Genomic DNA, 19,095 nt, shown 5'->3' with positions numbered 1-19,095 from the left:
ACTTTTCTAAAAATCTTTTTTCTCTTTGTGCTTCAGTTTGAGTTATTGTCTTGACCTGTCTTCAGGTTAACTAATTCTTTCTTCTGTTATGGCCAATCTTCCGTTAATCTCAGCTACTGAATTTTTTCTTTCAGGTATTGTCCTTTTCATCTCCAGGATTTCCATCTGATGCTTTTTCACAGTATTCACAGATCTCCTGAAATTCCCTGTCTCACCACCATTATATCAATTCCACTACATTCTTTAACATGTTTATCGCAGATACTTTGTTTGTATTTAAATTCCAGTTAATTAGCATCCAGTGTAGTATTAGTTTCAGGTGTGATTCAACACTTAAAAAACAACACCTGGTGCTCATCCAGACAAGTGCCCTCCTTAATCCCCATCACCTATTTCACCCATCCCTCCACTCCCCTCTGGCAACCATCAGTCTGTTCCCTATAATTGAGTCTGTTTCTTACTTTGCCCCCTCCGCCTCTCTTTCGCTCTCTTTTTTTTTCCCTTTTGCTCATTTGTTTTGTTTCCTAAATTCTACATATGAGTGAAATCATAAGACATTTGTCTTTCTCTGACTTAGCATTATAGTCTCTAGCTCCATTCATGTCATTGCAAATGGCAAGATTTCATTCTTTTTATGGCTGAATAATATTCCATTGTATGCATATACCACACCTTCTTTATCCACTCATCAATCAGTGGACACTCGGGCTATTTCCATAATTTGGCTATTGTAGATAATGCTGCTGTAAATATCAGAGTATATATCCCTTTGAATTAGCATTTTTGTATTCTTTGGGTAAATACTCAGTAGTGCAATTGCTGGATCATAGGGTAGTTCTATTTTTAAGTTTCTGAGGAAGCTCCGTACTGTTTTCCACAGTGGCTGCCCCAGTTTGCATTCCCACCAATAGTGTGAGGAGGTTCCCCTTTCTCTGCATCCTCACCAACACCTGTTGTTTCTTGTGTTGCTGATTTTAGCCATTCTGATAGGCATGAGGTGGATATCATTGTAGTTTTTATTTGGATTTCCCTGATGATAAATATCAGAGATATTTTATTTTTTATTTATTTTTTTGAGAAGATGCCTGTTTTTTTTTTAATGTTTATTTATTTTTGAGAGAGTAAGAGCACAAGCAGGGGTGGGTCAGGAAGAGAGACCCAGAATGTGACACAGGCTTCAGGCTCTGAACTGTCAGCACAGAGCCCAACAGGGGGGCTCAAACCCACAAACCACAAGATTATGACCAGAGCTGAAGTCAGATGCTCAAGCGACTAAGCCACCCAGGTGCCCCCATTTTTAAAATTTTTTTAATGTTCATTTATTTATTTTGAGAGAGAGAGTGCAAGTGGTGGGAGGGGCAGAGAGAGAGGAGAGAGAGAAAGAGAGAGAGAGAGGGAGAGAGAGAGAAAGAGAAAATCCCAAGCAAGTTTCATGCTTGTCAGCACAGAGCCTGATGTGGGGCTCCATCCCATGAACCATGAGATCATGACCTGAGCCAAGATCAAGAGTCAGATGCTTACCCGACTGAGCCACCCAGGTGTCCTTGGATTTCCCTGATGACAAATATCACAGATATTTAAAAAATTTTTAATGCTTTTATTTATTTTTGAGAGAGAGAGAGAGACTGAGCACAAGCAGGGGAGGAGCAGAGAAAGAGGCAGACACAGAATCTGAAGCAGGCTCCGGGCTCTGAGCTGTCAGCACAGAGCCCGACGTGGGGCTCAAACTCGTGAACCACGAGATCATGACCTGAGCTGAAGTTGGTTGCTTAACCGACTGAGCCACCCAGGTGCCCCAATATCACAGATATTTGAAACTTTGTGTCTACTAAACCCAAAATCTGGGTTGGCTATGGATCTGTTTCTACTGACTTATTTTTCTCTTGATATTGGGTCACATTTTCCTGTTTCTTCACATATCTAGTAATTATTATTGCATACTGGACAATATAGATAACAGAGTAAAGAGAATCTGGGATCTATTATCTTCCTCTGAAGAGTGTTGATATTTGGTCCAGCGTGTGGGTTGGACTCAGCTTGTGGCTTTAGGATGGGTAGTTCATGGACCATCTGAGCATTAGAGGGGGGTATTTATGTAGATTTCACTCCCCTACTGTAGCTCCCTGCTTTCCAGTATTTCCTTTCAATTTCCCTCTCCTGTGGCCATCTCAACTCCAGCCTGTGATTCTTCAGCCCAGTAAGATGATAAAGCTTTCTGCTTGAGCTATTTGCCAGGCTGAGGGGGCTGCAGTGTGCCCTCAGAGGAAACGCCATAAGTATTTATTTTTTACCCAGCGTAGTTCCCTTCTTTCAAAAGTCAAATAGCCTCCAGTTTCTGGCTGCTCTTTACCACGTTCCATTGTCTTCAAGTCATTGTTTTTTGGGTTTTTTTTTTTTTTTGCATTTAATCTAGTGTTAGTCCCATACAAGCCACTCTCTGTCTCTCTCAGCCTTCTAGCTTCTTCCAGTCTCTCCTTCCCTCTTTCCCCCTCTCCTCCCCTCCTTCCTTTTCCCACTCTCCCTCCCTCCTTCCCTCTCTCATTGCTTCTACCTCTATCTCTCCTTGCAGGGAGAACCTGGCCCCAAAGGAGACCCTGGTGAGAAGAGCCACTGGGTAAGCTCCAGCCGAGCACTGACCTCCCACTGCCCTTCCTGCCCTGGGCTCTCAGGAGATCATTAGCAGTGGGGACACCTCATCCAAATCCCCACTGTAACCTGGTCTCCTAGGAAGGAGGCTTGACAGATCTCAGCTCTAGCCCCCTCCCAATCCTGTCCTTCCCAACCGGACAGGGCCAGCCTTATCAGCAGACCCCATGCTCTCTGTCTCTGTCTTTGTCCCTGTCTCCGCCTTCCCTCTGTGGCCTTTCTAAGCCAGGGTGACCCTGCCTGTTCCGCCTGGGTGGTTTGGGCTGACCCAGTCCAGACTGCATCCTCTGCCTCATAGTCCCTTCCCAGCAAGGACTTTGGCTTCTGCTCCTTTGTCTGCAGAAGAAAGGGAGGTGTGAAGACAATATCCACACAAAAGAATGGGATGGGGGCCTTGAGAAATCTGTGAAGCATAGGAAGGGAGGCATAGGAATGGTGAAGGCCCTATGGTAAAAGGGACAGGGGACCTAGATACCACCGTATACATAGGAAATCCATGGAGCACAGGAAGGGAGGCCTAGAAGCCATTATGTATACATGGTACATGGTAAATGAGGTCAGGGGACCTAGACTTCACTATTCTCAAAAGACCTGTAATTAACACGAGGTCCTAGACACCATCACATACATAGGAGACTCAGGGGGAGTGCAAGGACGGGGGAGTGCAATGACAGGACTATCATGCATGGGAGAAACATGGAAAATGAGATGGGGTGATCTAAAAATCACTCTGCACAAAGGAAGCCCAGGAAGATTGAGAAGGAAGGCCTAGAAACTGTCACATACACAGGAGACATAGCATGTATGAGAAAGGAGACTTGGAAACCACAGGTGGGGTCCTAGAGACCTTTACAATCATTGGTGATGGTTGCAGTGAATGAATTCCCAGGCCTAGAAATTGACCCACCCAAGATACATGGGGAGAGGACCAAAAGCCCACAATGCAAGAACCTGGAAACCATTGTGACATAGACATTTGGAAAATGGACAGGGTGGAGGCAGACACCCCTACAGGAGAGAAAACTGGGAAGCTCTTTAGGAGACTGGTATCGTGCCTCCCTTTCCCCCAACCCCGTCTGGATGCAGTCTGGCTGGGGTGCCCTACTTTCCAGCAGGCACTAGTTAACGAAGACATGGGATGCACCCAGCGCCTGCCTTGCCCTCTCTGCTCCTGATTGTGGGGTCAGTGATGGATACAGCCGTGGGAGCCCCTCACCCCGCACGAGCCCTTCCCCATGTCTTCCCATGACTTCTGGGGCCCTGCTACCTCTCCGGCAAACCTCCCCCAGCCCCTTGCTTGTCACTCCACTCCCCATACCCCCCTTCATCCCCCAGTGGCTCTAGAGTCTCTTAAGCATACTACCAATAGGTGCATGAGCCAGGCCGGGGGTCAGGTAGACCCATATAAGCCCAGCCCTCTGCCTCCCCTGGGCCCGTCACTGGCCACCTCCACTCTAGGAACATGTTTTCTACTCAGCCCAGGAGAGGTAGGAGAGGTGAAGTGAAGCTGAATTAGGTTATGCAGCTTTATCCATACATGGAGATTCTGGGAGGAGAATGGATGCCTGAACTATCCCAAACCAGGCCTTGAACTCAGGACCACCTGTAGGAGGGGCTGCCCAAAAGGTAGCAGGGCCCCTGCCCATCCTCCTTCCTCCCTGACTCCCACCTGTACTTCTGCCCCTGCTTGCTGCCTGCCTGAGGGGGACCTGCTGGGCTGGGGTCAGCATGAGGCTTTGGGGACTTGGGGACCAGCTCTGTGGGGGGTAGGTGGGGATGAGGCCCAGTGTGGGGAAGGGCCCTGAGGGGCCACTCTCCACCTACCACCCCCAGGTAGACCTGAGCCAACAGTCCGATCGCGGCTCGGCAGTGACACCCAGTGGTCATGAGCATAAAGTGCAGGCACTGCCCCAGAGTAGGCTGAGCCATCCCATCTAGCCAAAGCTCATACCCCTTATTCAGACAAGAAAAACTGAGGCCTAACTCCACAGAGCAAATTGTTGGCAGAGCTGGAAATGAAACCCAGGATTTTCATCTTCCAGGACCTGGAAACCAGCCCTTCCTTGGTGGGTGCCAGGCCCCAGGCTGGGTTCTGTGGACATAGATGTGATTTGGGAAAGGGGGGAGGGGGATACAGACCAGTAACCAGCAGCAACAGGATAGAGGGAGCTCAACTGTGATGGGGGAGGATTTAGCCTCCTGAAGGAGGAGATGGGAGCTGAGGCCCGAAAGGTGCATTAATCAAGCAAAGGGTATTCAGGTAGAGGAGTGGGAACATCATGACCTAAGGCCTTGGGGCTGGAGTGAGCCTGGGGTAGCCAAGGAGCTGCAAATACTTTGCATGGTACAGTGTGACAGTCAAGGGGTGAGACGGAGGTTAAATAGCCTTGCAGGACTTAGGCCATGTTGAGGAATTTGAACTTCGTTCTGTGGACAGTGGGGAGTCACTGAAGTATTGAACAGCAGGAAAGAGACACAGTCAGATTTCTGTTTGCAAACCGTTCCTCTGACTTCCCTGCGGAGAATGGATGGGAGAAGCAGAAAGAGAGACGGCAGGCAGGAGTCTGTTGTGGCCATCCTGGCAAGAGACCCTGGGAGCTGGAACTGGAAGGAGGACAGTGAGGATGGATGGATGGATGTCAATGGACTAACAGAGACTTGGTGCTGGTTTGGCTGTGATGGGGAGCAAAAAGTTAAGGCAGCTTTCACAGAAAAGAACAAGAAGAAGAAGCCCCCCGCCCGGGGTTCTGCCCATGCCAAATGGGAGGTATCTGTCGTAAAGCTGAGTACGGGGTGTCCGGCAGACCCTGGACGCTCAGTCTGGGTTTGGAGGCGAGTGGGGTGTTATCAGTACAAACAACAGGCCTCTCATCTTGGAAGGGATCCAAATAGCAGGAATGTTGCTTTAGTGTTTTCCTCCAATTTTCATTTAGAAGATTTTCAAATGTTCAGGAAAATCCAGAATGAATATCCTCCTGCCTTCCACTAGCCAGACCAACTATTAGTATTTTGCCACGTTTGCTCTTTCTCTCTTTACTTATATTTACAGACTTTAAAAAATCTATTTGAAAGTAAATTGCAAACCTCATCTGTATTTTCCCTAACACATCAGTGTGTATCTCAAAAGAGTGTGGACATTCTCCCAAAAAGCTCCAATACCACCATCACACCTAGGAAAGCTGAAATTGATTCAGTAGAATGATGCTCTAAAGTGATGTATCATTTAACCTACATACAAATTTTACCAGTTGTCCCCAAAATGCCTTTTTTTTTTTGCTTTTTTTTTTTAATCTAAGCTCATCAAGATTCATGCATTGCATTTGGTTGTTACAACTCTAGTGTCTTTTCATCTAGAACAGTCCCTGTCCTTTTCTTCTTTCTCTTGACTTTGTCTTTTTGTGAGTGTCCCACCATCTATCTAGATTTGCCTGATTGTTTCCTTGCGATGAGATGCAGTTAAATGCTCTTGGCAGGAGCATTGGTGGGGGCTGCAGTACCCTTTATTACATCTTATCAGGAGGTTCATGAGGTCAGCTTGTCCCACTGTCCATGCTGGGAGTGGCTTAACATAATTTTTGAAGGTCATCCATTTTTAGATCCTGCTCTTGTAATACTTGAAAGGGATTACTTTGGTGTGCGGCCCACAGTGACTCTGACCGTTAGGCTGCAATGTCCAGTCAGTGGCCTGAGAGTTTCCAAATCCTTGTGATGTGGACAGGACAGCTGGGTTATAACAGACAGCCCCAGCAAGGCCACAGCAGGCTCACAGACACGTTGGGAGGTCTCTCGGTTGTTAGATGTTGGATTTCAATCGTGGCAATATGCATATACTACCCCATCCCTTCACTTAATCTGAACCAAGTAAAGGACACTGAGAGAGACTCCCAGATATGTGAGGGCTGGAATAGTTCTATTTGCTGTCCTGGGGTGCTCCTTTGGAATTAAGATATCGACGTTCCGGAAATAGCTTTAGTCTGGATTAGGAAAGAGGAAGGAGTGAGGGAGTGTGGAGTTTCAGCCAGATCATGGACCTCATGCTGGGGAAGACAGACAAACTGGAAGTGAACGTGAGGGCTGGCTTGAGCCTGCCCTAGCAGCCGACAATATCTTGGGGTAGGGAGCCCTGGGGCAGGGGCTTTGGGGGCCTGCTGCCACATCCCTGGGCCTGGGGGCTACAGACCTAGGGATGCTACTTCGAAGGGAGGGTGGGGCTGGGGGCCTGATTCCAGGACATGCAGAATGCGGACTTAGAACAGTCAGAGCCTGGGGAGGGATTGAGCCCAAAGTGAGAAGGGCTGAGGAGTGGACACCTGGGCCTGAGCCTTAGCTTCTCCAACACGTTAAGCACAAGTTCCCAAAAGTGATGCCACTCAAACATTTTCTAATTTTACTTGCCTATATTCATTTTGATGTTAATGGAAAGAAGATCAGTGGGAGCCTGAGTGGAATTGATGGAATTCATTAGAGTGAGGTTAATGTGGTATGTTAATGTAGGCAAAAAGTGAGTCAGTTTAAAGAATATTAAGTAAACAAGAGTGCAGGTGGCCCAGGGATGTGGCAGGAATCATGCAGGTGTCAGGCAACAGAGATTTGGGGGTGCCCCATGACAACCTCCAGGGCAGGCCCCGAGGCAGGTTCTGGGACAGCAGTGAGGCCCCTGTGGCCTGGCACTGCCCTGCCCCCAGTGCAGCAGATGTGCAGGGGTGTGGGCAGAGAGCAGCCAGCTGGGACCCATCAGGACTTACTGAGGGGGCCGCTTCCACCTGTCTTGCCCCTCCCTGCCCCATCCTCTCCCGGCCTTATCCTGGCTGTCCGCGGACCCTGGGTTGTGGCAGGTGGTGCGGGGCCACAGATGCATGTCCAGGGTGGGGCATGGGCCACCAACGAGCTTTGCAGGACCTCCTCCCTTGCCCCCTTCACGGCTGCATCTGTCTCTTTCCTCCGCAGGGGGAGGGGTTGCACCAACTACGCGAGGCTTTGAAGATTTTAGCTGAGAGGGTTTTAATCTTGGAAACAATGATTGGGCTCTATGGTGAGTAGAGACAGACAGACGGACAGACAGCCCAGCCCCCACCCACCAGCCTTCCCCAGGCCCTCCAGGGGTGGAGCTGCCTGGACCCAGTCATGAGGCTGGAGAAGGTGCCTGCCCCAGGCAGGTGAGGACGTGAGAGAACAAGGCCACCCATCCCTCAATGGCTGGTTCCTCCTCCACAGGTGAAAGGGAGCCCTAGAAACCTGGGCCCCCACCTCTGTGGTCAGACTGGGCCTCCGGGCATTGTGAGTAATGCGGTTTCCAGGCCTGCAGGGGAAGCAGAGATGACAGATTTTGAGTTTCAAAGAAATTAGGGGCAGTGGAGCCAAACTCCAGACCAGAAAGGGATTGTGGGTAACAGAGCCAGATGGCAGAAGAGCAGGGGATCATGGGTAATAAAGTCAGAGCCCAGGCCCACAGGAGGGTTATGGGTAAGAAATCCAGACTCCAACCAGGCTTCATTCAGCTCTAGAGAAGTCATGGGTAAGAGAGCCAGTCCCCAAGCCCACAGGACAATAGGTCATGGAACTAGACTCCAGAAGTGCAGGGGACTGTGGGTGACGAAGCCAGGCTCAGTCCCCAGGGTACTCCAGGTAATATACCACCCACCAGTTCTGATCTCCCCTCCCCCAGGAGCCCCCAGAGGCTCTCATAGGGCAGGCCTCCTGGCCCCAAGTATCTCCCTTACAGTTCCTCCTCTGGTCCTCCTAACGTGTCCTGCAGGTCCCTTTGGGGGCTGGAGGGAGCCAGATCGTCACCCCAGGCTCTCACCCACCAATTTCTCCACCCATCTGGTCACTTGAGGAGCCAGGCAAGCCCCGTCCCCAGTTAGAAGGGGAGACCGAGGTCTCGATAGAGACTTACACCCAGGCTCCTGCTTCGAAGCTGGCAGGGGCCTGGCCCCTACCCCCCACCCTCAGCTCCCCGGCCCAGCCCTTGGAGGCCCGACTTGCACCGTCTGCTTTTCTTGATCTCCCATCAGGCTCCTAGCTTACAGAGCTTCCTGCAGCAGCAGGCTCAGCTGGAGCTCCTGGCCAGACGAGTCACCCTGCTGGAAGCCATCATCTGGCCAGGTAACGGCAGGGCGGGCAGGTAGGGGCAGTCCCTTCCAGGAAGGGCCTAGGGACATAGAAGTTACCTCCCACTGCTGGATCCAGGCCAGCAGACACTCCTCCTTTAGTCCTTCCGGCCAGCCAGCAGATGGTGCCCGACACCCTGCTGGCACAGGCTCCCAGATAAGACAGACATAGTCCTGCTCTCATGGAGTACAGGGTGCAAGGACACGGGGGTTGCCCTGGTACGGGCTGCTAGACCCAGGGCAAGGAATACCACGGTGGAGTGAGTACTGTGACAGCACAGAAGTGCCCCTGACCCAGGCTGGGGAGTGGGGAAGGGCATCTCAGGGAGGGCTTCCTGGAGGAAGTGTCATCTAAGTGGAGACCTGAAGGGCAAGGATTGGGGCAAGTAAATGGGCACAGGAACAGCATGAGCAAAAGCCAAGAGGCCGGTTCTGTGAGGTTGCTAAAGAGCAATAGGTGAAGCTAGAGAATCTGGCAGCGCCCAGTTTGAGAAGGCTCTTGAAGGGAGGTAGAAGGCAAGGAAGGAGGTTAGACACCAAGTGGGCAGCACCCCTCCCTGCGCCTGGCTTGTCATGGTGGGGCTAAGGAGGGCCCTCCCGTGAAACGGAGCTTGTGGGTGGCCCTCAAGAGAGGCAGGGATTGGCCACCCTCGGGGCTGAGCTCTGGTCTTCACCTAACCACTAAGAGGCCCCCATAAGCCATCCTTCTCCCACCTCCAGCCACCCCATATCACAGCCTGGTCCTAGTACATCAGTGCACATGGGCCTCAGACATCATGTCCAAGTTCGCATCTGTTTTATAGATGAGGAAACAGAGGCTCCAAGCAGGAAGGAGGGCTAAGGATACAGTCAAGCCTCCCTCATTCAGCAAAACTGTAGGGCACATCTACTGAGTGCCAGGTCTGGGCGGACGCTCTGCGCCCATCAAGTGATGGGGGATCCTCAGTGTCTACAGAGATGAGGGCCAAGGGGTACAGGGGCACCAAAGGATGTGAGTGAGTGGCAGTCACTTCTGGCTATGGGTTGGAGAAGCCTTCCTGGAATGGGGACACTTGCACTGAGTAATGGAAAATCCCTACGAGAAGGTAGAAAGGGCAGCCTTGACAGAGTCCTGCATGGACAAAGACCTGGAGGCTGCAAGGGGCGTGTGGTCTGCTTCCCAAGCTCCTCTCACCTTGCCACATGGCTTCTCTAACTTTTAGAAACATCAGTGACCGTCTCCCAGACCTCCTCCCCTCTCACAGATTTGGGACCAAGGACCAAATCCCAGGCTCTCAGCACCTTTTTCAGGTGTCTCTGCACCTCCTCTCTCAGGAGGATAGGGACAGGAACCAGAAGGGACATACTAGCCTTGGAGCCATACCTGCACTTTAGTCCACTGTATCCAGCAGCCCAGGGAGGGAGTTCTGGTCACCTTAGAAAGCCCACGCCCACTCTCTGTGGCCACAAGCCTGGGGGAGTGACCCCATAAGCAAGCTTGGGTGATGGGCCTGAAGAGGGGGTGAGGGAGGAGGGGAGCATTGAAGAAGGAACTTTCCCCTCATCCATCGTACACAGCAGGTGCTAACTAAAGACCCAGATAGGACTCATGTTTAGGCTATAATCAATAATAATGAGATAGTAACAGCTGTCACACATCCAGCCCCCCAGGCTGGGGGATTTATATCCAGTCCCTAATACAAGCTTGCCAAGTGGGCAATGCCACGCCCATTTCACAGATGAAGAAACAGAGGTTCAGAGAGCTCACATGATTTCCGCAGGGTCATAGCGATAGTAGTGGTAAGGCCAGGGGTCCACCGTAGGTCTGTCCTTTAAAGCTCTGGCTCTTTTTGCTCCATCAACAAAAGTTCACTGACACCTCTGTTCTGCCAGGCACTGAGTGGGGCCAGGGGAAACCAAGGACCCTGAACTTGATTGTGTCAAAATAGCATCTCATGAGCAACTCAAACAGTAACCAGGCCTGCAGGAGACCTGGGTCAAAAACACATTTAGTGACGATAATAATCCAACATTTATTATGAAAACCACTCCTGGGTACCTTAAACACTTACCACAAGGGTGGGACACAGTATTATCCCCATGTTCCAGATGAGGCTCAGAGGTTCTATACTTGGTTTAGGACTTGGCCCTAGCTGATATTAGAGGCTGGGCTCTGTGCTACTCTCCTCCTATGCTCCCTGATTTAGGGCATCAAATCTCCCTTGACTGTGAGCACACACAAATCGGTCTGTCCCAGAGGCCCCAAATTTCGGCCCAAAGGTGCATGGGAGGCTGGGGCACACAGAGTCAGGGTGCTAGACAGTTATTATTATGAAGGTATAGCCCATTCCCCTGGCAGTGGCCCAATGGGACGCTGGTGCTCACCAGAGTCCGAGTGTCCATCCCTTTGACCAGGACTTTGGAGGCTCAGCCAAGTCCCCCAGCCTAGGGCTCTGCTCCTTGGATGTTCCTCTTCCCCTGGGAAAATAGCCCAACCTGACCTACCTGACCTGTTTGTTTAACTTAGAGAGGGACTAAAGTTAGTGGCAGAAGGCTTCCTGGAGAAGATAGGCCTTCCTCTGGGTTTTGAAGGATGAGTTTTCCAGGTGGCAAAAATGCCAATTATTGTTTCACTCTTGGGGGATACCTTATTTCCAGTTGGGGCATATTTCACCATAGTCAAATTAGAACTGATTTCAATATTATTGAAGCTGGTCAGGACCTCAGTGTATCTGGAACTATCCTCCCGGGTTTTAGAGATGAGACAACTGAGCCTCTGACAGAGGTTAGACTTGCCCAAAGCTGCACAGTAGGTCAGTGGCAGAGCCTGGCCTTCCTAAACTCTTCCCCATCACAGGTGGCCTGAGTCTGTTCCCTGACCTTAGTTTACCCAACTACAAAATGAGGATGATTCACCTATATTCCAAAGTGTGGAAAAGAACTATACGTGTATGGATCATTCATTCACTACGTGCTAAACGTTTCAGAAACATGGCAGGTTCATTTATCCCCCCTTGACAGAGAAAATCAGAGACCCTTGAGTGCTCTCATTGGGCTGGGAGCTACTAATTCCAGGGGGTAAGGGGAGACACTAATCAGCTTGCAAACTACCCTTTCTCACAGCTCTGCCTCCCAGATGCCAGGGCAGAGTGCCCAGCACCCCAGCCCCCAGAGGGCCGAAGGGAGATGGGCACCTCATACAGACCTCACTAACCCTGACTCTCTCCTTCCCTCCGGCAGAACCAGAGGGGTCGGGGGCAGGCCCTGCCGGCACAGGCACCCCCAGCCTCCTGCGGGGCAAGAGGGGAGGACACACGGCCAACTACCGGATCGTGGCCCCCAGGAGCCGCAACGAGAGAGGCTGAGAGCAGGGGCGGCCCTAGGGGCAGACCTGGCCTGGCTTCCCTTCCTAGCCTGGACTTGGCCAACTGCCTCCAGGGACCGCCCATGCATATTTATTAATGTCCTCAGGGTCCCTTCTGCCACCTAGGCCTTTGGGATAGGCAAGTCTTGGTCCTGACACCCCGTGCAAGTCTGCCTACTATGAAGCTGAGAAGGGACTGTGGCCTGAGAGGGAGGGGCAGCCCAGGCAAGAGGTGAGATCTTGCTCAGGGCCTTGGGCTTCCATTTCCCTCTGTGAAATAGGATGGTGCAACCCTGCAGGGAAGGGGTGGCAGGTTCAAGCCTTCGGTTTTCTCACTGGCTGCCCGGGCATCCAGGCCTGTGGGCACTGATGGGTGGCTGGAGCTAGGGTTCTTCTGGGCCCTTAGCACACACGGGCTGGTGGGGAAAGGCAGGCTTGCCTCTTCCTCCTCCCCAGCCAAACCTCGGGGAGCCCACCGCAGCCCTCCGCTCCTTGATTTCTGGTGCTGGGTCCCCACCCTGAGCTCAACAGGCAGGACATTGCATAGGTCCTGCCTCCTGAGCCCCCAGCCCCTCCCATGTCCCAGTGGGGGCAAAGGCATGGAGAGGGAGGGGCACCCTGGAGGAAGAGGTCTCCAGCCAATAAAGGCACCCAACCTGATGTCCCACTGGCCTGGTCTCAGTGTGTGCTTAGATGGGGTGCAGCTGGGCAGGGCCAGGAGCCTCTTCTCTCTTCTTGGTGGCCTTCCCTGCCCACATGCAAAGCAGGACTGTGAGGGCCGTCAAGGTGCTGCTGGGCAGGGGGGCACACAGGGGTAGGTGAGCAGAGCAGAGGCTCACACCATCCCCATCCCCTGGCCAGGTGTTCGGCAATGGCTGCAGCTTCTGAGAAGCCCAAGGAGCAAGAAACTGCCAGACCTTGGGGCAGCTTCCAGATTGGGTGACCCACAGCATCCCCCCCAAAGACTGTTTCCTCACCCATAAAAGGACGGCATGACCTTCAGGCTGTCCAGTCTGTTTCTGGCCCCTTGCCTGTGGCCAACGGCAGGGCCGGTCTCTACAGCCCCTTTACTCTGGCCCCAGCGTGGGGTACAGCCCCCTCAGGCGACTAGTCTGTAGGCTGCTCCAGGACACACAGTTCCCTGCACCACCCCTCAAAGTCCAGCTTCCCAGGCGCCCCTGGCCTTACCTCTCCCCATAGCCCATCAGCCTCACACCCAGGCCCCACCCTCCACCCTCTGGCTCAGTCTGCCCCTCCCCTTCCTGGGAAGGGGTCAAGGACTGAGGAGGGCCAAAAGGGAGGACCTGCCTCTTCCAAGCTGAGGAAGCTTCTCCCTCATGGCACCCCCACATTGCTTCCTGTGCAGGGAGCCCAGCAGGGCACAGCCACCAGCTCCAGAGCCTCAGGAGACTGACTGAACTGGCCCCTGTCCAGCAGGGACACTGTCAGGGTGCAGGCAGCGAAGGGATGATATTCCTGGGGAATCAGGGGAGGTTTCCTGAAGGAAGGTCTCTGTGTAGGCTGAGACCCAAGGCTGGGTAGAAATCAGCTGGGAAACAAGATGGCTCCTCAGCAGAGGGTCTTCTATGCCCCGAGGTGGAGGGTGTAGCTTCCCCAGGAAGAGGCTGCAGTTCAGCCTTGGTCTCTGCACATCAAGGAGCTGTTCGCCTGAAATCGGTCAGTCCCTCCCTGCTCATTCATTCATTCATCCCCCTTGCTGCCAACATAGAAGAGTCAGACACAACTGCTGCCCCCGAGGAGGTCTAGGTTAAAAAGTGCACTGTTTTTATTCTGAACGGTACCAGGGTGGGGTGCCAGAGGTGCCTCTCCTGCACCACACTGTGACTCTCAGCAGACAGGGCTGGGGCTCCGACTCCCCAACCACAGGCCAAGCCCCTCGTCACCCAAGGGCCTGCATGTGCTAGGGGGGACCAGGACCCTCAGGGTGGGCGGGTCCGCCCCTCCCCTGAATCACTAAGGCCTCAGTGCCCACCTCCCCCTCAACCAGCAGGGACACGGCACCCTCCACTCGGCCCGTGGCTGCCAGTGCCACCACTGCCTGCTCTGTGGGGAAGCCCATGCGCTCCAGCTGCTGCAACCTGTGGGATGGGGGGACAGGGAGGGAATGTCAGGGCCACCTCCAGCCCCTGCACCAGGGGACCCCACCCCCACCCAACCGCCTTACCGCAGAGAGGAGACAGAGGATTTAGGCAGCCGTAGTGGGCTCTCAGGACACTGGGCTGGCCCCTCAAGGAGTGAGGCCTGGATCCCCTCCTGCAGCATCTGCTCATCCAGGGCTGCCCACAGCGGGGTCCCTGGGGGGAAGACGGGCCCGGTCCAGGCCAGGCCCACCTCAGAGGAGCCCTCCCAGGTCAGCTGCACAGGCCCTAGGCCTGGCAGGAGGTGGGCTGAGCCTTCGCTGCGGGACCAGAGGCTAGGGGAGGCTGTGTAAAGAGGTCCGGGGGCGGGAGGCCTGGAGAAGCAGAAGCAGAAGAGGGCCTGACTGCCAGCACTGCCGCGGATTACACCGGCGGGGCCGCCGTCTTTGGCATCACTCTCACCTGACTCCGGCAGGATGGGTGACCGGCAGCTCGGCCAGGCTGCCTGGGGTAGGAAGGAGTCTGACCGGCCAGCACTCTGCCAGGGCCCTGCACAAGATGCCCTCCTGCAGTGCTTGCAGCCGCCGCTCAGAGAGCTCCAGCCACCGGAAGGCCCCGGCTGCATCTGTCTGCCCAGGGCAGGGCGGCCGGTCAAGGAAAACCAAAACCAGCAGGGGTGAGCCCACACTGCACGCCAGGCCCTGGGCCAAGTGGTGACAGGCATTCCCTCACATCCATCTCCTCACTATGGCCCAGCAAGGGGTGTGTTGTCATCCTAGTCAGCAGCTCTAGGAAAAGGAACCTGCCCGAAGCTACTCAGCCAGTAAGAGGGGGAGGCAGGTGTATCTCCCCACAAAAGCTCTATCCCCTCGTCTCCAGCATCCCCTGCCTGCTCTGTTCCCAGAGCTCTCCGGTCTGACTCAAGGCCCACCCTTGTGCCCAGTGACACCCCCCTCATTGCCCTCAGCCAGGACAACGTACTCCCCACTGCAGGATACAGCCAGGCCTGGGCAACTGGTGTCCCCAGTCCTAAAAAGCCACAGCGGGTAAGCCTGTGCCCACTGTTCTCTCCAAAGGCACGGCTTCCCCAATAGGCACGGAGCATCTTTGGAGCAAAAGCCTGTGTTCAATGCACCTGCACCGCCAGCCACACGTGTTCCACCTTTCAGCGCTGAGCCCCGGGGCTCACTCTCACCCTGGCCTTGCACTTCCTGCACCCTCTGCCTGGCCTGCTCTTTTTCACTTGCCCTGAACCCTTCATCCTGCACATTTCAGCTCAGATGCCACCTCCGTAGGGGAGGGCTCCCCTTTATATTATAGTTGGTGCCTCTACCTGGCCATTAGCCCTCAGCCCCACCCCCGCCCAGTCTGGCCAGAGGAAGACTCACAGATGCTCCCGGAATGTGTTTGCACAGCTGACCTGCAAGGACCTGACCTCCTTGTGCCGCTTCCCTCCCCCTCTGGGGGCCCAGCCACAGAACCCACATGTCCACGTGGGCCCTGGACCCAGGCAAAGGATACAGGCGAGGCCAGCAAGGAGGCCGCACAATAGCTGCAGGAAGGGTGGCTCAGAGCTGAGCACTGGTGTCACAGCAAGCAGCAGCCACGGCAGCAGCCACGGTGGCAGTACCCCCTGGGGCTGTCTAGGGTGGTAACCCTGCCCCGCCAGCATGGCCAGGTGGACAGGCATGTAGCCACAGCCACCAGCTGCGCTGGGCACCCCGAGGCCTGCCAGCAGCACACCCATTAGCCCAGCAGCCAGGGCGAGCAGGGCAGAGGCATGCAGGAACCGCAGCGTGCCCAGGTGGCACTCCTGCCACCAGCCCAGTGTGGGCAGGAGCAGCAGGCTCAGGAGGAGGCCAGGTAGGGCCGTGTGGCCCAGGACGTGGGTCAGCAGACGGTGTGCTGGGAGAGAAAAGGATCTTATGTGCCAGGTTAGTGGCCCTAACCCCCAAGGCTGTCCCAGGGTGGTAGTTACCCTCTACAGAATACCCACTAAGCCAGCCTCCTCTCCCCAGGAGCCAAAGTCTGCCCACTGCCAGCACTGTAATTACTCATGAAAGGGACCAAGGGCTTCTAAATGCTGCGGCTGCTCCCCTACTGTGTTAACCGAACATGCTGGAGACACCACTCAGTCTTCTCAAGAGCAACCCAACTATGGATGAGTCACTTAACGTCTGCTGGGAAACACTCAGCTGGGGTCACTCCTCAAACTCCCAGGACCTCCTGAACATTCCTGTACTAAGCTGAAAGCCTTAGTTCTTATTTTAAGAGAAAACCACCAAAAAAGGAAGCCATCTGAAAAGAATACCTACTCACAGGCTACCACAGCTCTGCTGGCCCCTCTGCCTAGGTGCTCCGCCCTCCCTTCTTGGCTGTGGATGAGCTGGGCATGCTCCTGTCCAAGGCCAACCTCCCCCTGGGCACTGGGTCCTCTCTCTGCTTGACCAGTGTATGATGCATGCCGCTCCTATGAACTGGTCTTAGGCCCTACCTAAGTCTCCTGCCTCTTCCAAGGTCCATGGGGCTGGCTCTCACCCTGCCAAGGGTCCAGCAGCAGCTCTGGGGCCAGGGCAAGGCTGGGGCCAGCCCCCACCAGCCACAGGCAGCTCAGCAGCAGCATCAGGACAGAGGAGGCAAGAGGCAGCGCCGGGGACAGTGGGCCAGGGGGACCTCTGGCATGCATAGCACGGCTGAAGGCGTCAAGAGTGGTCTTGGGGCTGTGTGCTAGGAGTAAAGGAAAACAATAACGATAGTTATTACTGCAATTTTTACCCAACTTCCTTTCAACTACCCTCCCAATGGCTCCATTTTACAGAAGTAGAAACTGAAGCTGGAGAGGCAGGTCCAGCAACTCAACCATAGAGGAGCTCGGACCCTAACCATGTGCTTAGCCATCCTGCCATCCCCTCTGCCTGTGTGAGGATGGTGAGGAGCCAGACCAAAAGGGCTGAGTTGATCTGGGGCTCTGGACTCCCAAAAAAAGGGGTGCAGCACCCCAGGACAAACTAAGGGTCATCTCCAGCTTTCCTCTGCCTCCCTCTTCCCTCGGGTTGCAGACCAGCCACCTTTCTCCCTTCTCCCCTCCACTGTGCCCAGCCTTAGAGCTCTAGAGGGGCTCAGCTGCCCTTGACACGGGGTGAGGCCAACCAATCGGCAGGCAGATTCGGAAGGGGCTAAGGCAGAAGGGCTGGAGGAGGGGCAAGAGTCCCACACCCTAAGTGCAGAGAGACAGAGACATTCCCTTTCTTCAGCTATGAGTACAGCCCTTCTGGCCTTAGCCCCCCTTCCTGCAGGAAGGTTCCAGTGTCCCCTCCACTCCTTCCTGCTGTGCATCCCTGGACAAGTTTTCCATCCTCTGAGCCTCTCCTTCCTCATCTGTAAAATGGGGATTAAGAAAAATCCTTTCCTCATACAGTAAGAAAAAGAAATGGACTAAGGCAGGGCCCAGCCCACAGCTCCTGCTCAATAAACTGTAGCCATCCCAGCTAATTGTGGGAGGAGGCAGAGATAACTAGCCACCAGTGAGGTGGGGGGCAGGAGGGGGGGGGGTGGCTCCTCAACATGGAAGCAGCTGCTCCAGCCTGGCTGGTTCAGTCTGGCCCTCACAAAAGCCAACTCCCAGCCCACAAGGCACAGGCCTTGCTGAAACCTTCTCACCCCCAGCCAGGCCTGTGTCAAGACTCCCAGTGAGCTGATCTCATGAGGCAGAAAGCAAAAGCCCAGAGACAAGAAGACTGCTTCATCTGCTCCTTTCCCAAGGGCAACCTCAGCATCAAAACCCACCTGCTAGGGGCGCCTGGGTGGCTCAGTCGGTTAAACGTCCGACTTCAACTCAGGTCACGATCTCGCGGTCCGTGAGTTCAAGCCCCGCGTCGGGCTCTGGGCTGATGGCTCAGAGCCTGGAGCCTGCTTCCGATTCTGTGTCTCCCTCTCTCTCTGCCCCTCCCCCGTTCATGCTCTGTCTCTCTCTGTCTCAAAAATAAATAAACGTTAAAAAAAAATTTAAAAAAAAAAAAAAAAAAACCACCTGCCAGTTTCCTGCAGGAAGAATGTAGAAAGTTCCTCTGCCTGCAATGTCCCTCCCTTCAGCTCTCCAATAGGCAAACTCCTATACACCCCTTGAAGCCCAGTTCAAATGTCCCTGTCTCTTGCCCTGGCCCGCCATGTCATGGGTCATAGATCTTATCCTATCTAGTGAGTACAGCTTGGCCTGTGTTTTTTCCTGAGCAGATGGTCTGGACAGGGAGCAGGTGGGAGTGCCCTCCTCTTACTCATCCCCAAGTTTCCCATATGTGTTCACTGAAAGAGAGACACTGGCTTGGTTCCAGGTCCGGCTGAAAGATTTGGGTGAGCCCTGCGCTTCCTTGGGCCTGAGCACTTTTGAGGAGACTAGACTGAGTCCAGAAAGGCAGACAGGTGCCAGCCTTGCCCAGAGCCAAGACAACCACTGCAAGCCTCCCTCCTTCTGCACCTTCACAACCATTGTACCCATGGGCACCTTACAAGGGTGAAAGACTTGCACACGGACAAACAGAACTGGGACTGGAACCCTCTGGGCCTCAGTCTCTTCATCGATAAAATGGGGCTGTGCACCATCAGACCCTGCCTACCTTACTAGGAAGACTGGAGGACACAATGAGAAGACAAGAACCGGGAAGATTCTTCCGAGCGATAAAGTAGGAGTCCCAGAGCGTGGGTCGGACTCAGCTTTGTGACTTAGGAAAAGCACACAAATTCCTTGGGCCTCAGTTTCCCCTTCTGTAAAAACAAGGGTATTGGATGGGGGGGGTACTAAAAGGGCACTCTCAACGTTGACCGTTACTGGGGGGGGGGGGGGCTCTTAGGATCTGGCGCGCTACGTTCGGGGGGCGTCCCATCTAGCCCACCCGCCTCG

At 54.0% G+C, this 19,095-nt stretch overlaps 2 protein-coding genes across 14 annotated transcripts in view; one reads left to right on the top strand and one right to left on the bottom strand.

Annotated features, from left to right (window-relative positions):
- The window catches only part of EMID1 (EMI domain containing 1), a 49,331-nt gene extending 36,230 nt beyond the window's left edge, over nt 1-13,101 (top strand). For 3 of the 10 annotated variants that reach the window (XM_053902199.1, XM_053902197.1, XM_053902195.1), the window contains 3 exons: nt 2,570-2,614; nt 7,594-7,678; nt 11,976-12,226. In XM_053902199.1, the coding sequence (XP_053758174.1) occupies nt 2,570-2,614; nt 7,594-7,678; nt 11,976-12,100 (255 nt within the window). In that variant the 3' untranslated portion in view covers nt 12,101-12,226. Of the gene's footprint in view, nt 1-2,569; nt 2,615-7,593; nt 7,679-8,660; nt 8,752-11,975; nt 12,760-12,960 lie in introns of those variants that run through there. The other 7 variants (XM_053902198.1, XM_019426573.2, XM_019426569.2 and 4 more) reach the window with 4 other exon arrangements.
- Nucleotides 13,102-13,863: 762 nt separating this feature from the next.
- The window catches only part of RHBDD3 (rhomboid domain containing 3), a 6,206-nt gene continuing 974 nt past the window's right edge, over nt 13,864-19,095 (bottom strand). For all 4 annotated transcript variants that reach the window (XM_019426578.2, XM_019426580.2, XM_053902201.1 and 1 more), the window contains 6 exons: nt 18,812-18,959; nt 16,737-16,925; nt 15,720-16,103; nt 14,661-14,823; nt 14,285-14,572; nt 13,864-14,198 (listed from right to left, as the gene is read on the bottom strand). In XM_019426578.2, coding sequence (XP_019282123.2) covers nt 14,021-14,198; nt 14,285-14,572; nt 14,661-14,823; nt 15,720-16,103; nt 16,737-16,884 — 1,161 coding nt within the window. In that variant the 5' untranslated portion in view covers nt 16,885-16,925; nt 18,812-18,959 and the 3' untranslated portion in view covers nt 13,864-14,020. The remainder of the gene's footprint in view (nt 14,199-14,284; nt 14,573-14,660; nt 14,824-15,719; nt 16,104-16,736; nt 16,926-18,811; nt 18,960-19,095) is intronic.

Source organism: Panthera pardus, unplaced genomic scaffold (genome assembly GCF_024362965.1).
Source record: "Panthera pardus isolate Hobbes unplaced genomic scaffold, ASM2436296v1 HiC_scaffold_15, whole genome shotgun sequence".
Classification (NCBI taxonomy): Eukaryota; Metazoa; Chordata; class Mammalia; order Carnivora; family Felidae; genus Panthera; species Panthera pardus.
The sequence above is the reverse complement of the archived record's forward strand: the minus strand, read 5'-3'. Positions and strand labels throughout refer to the sequence as shown.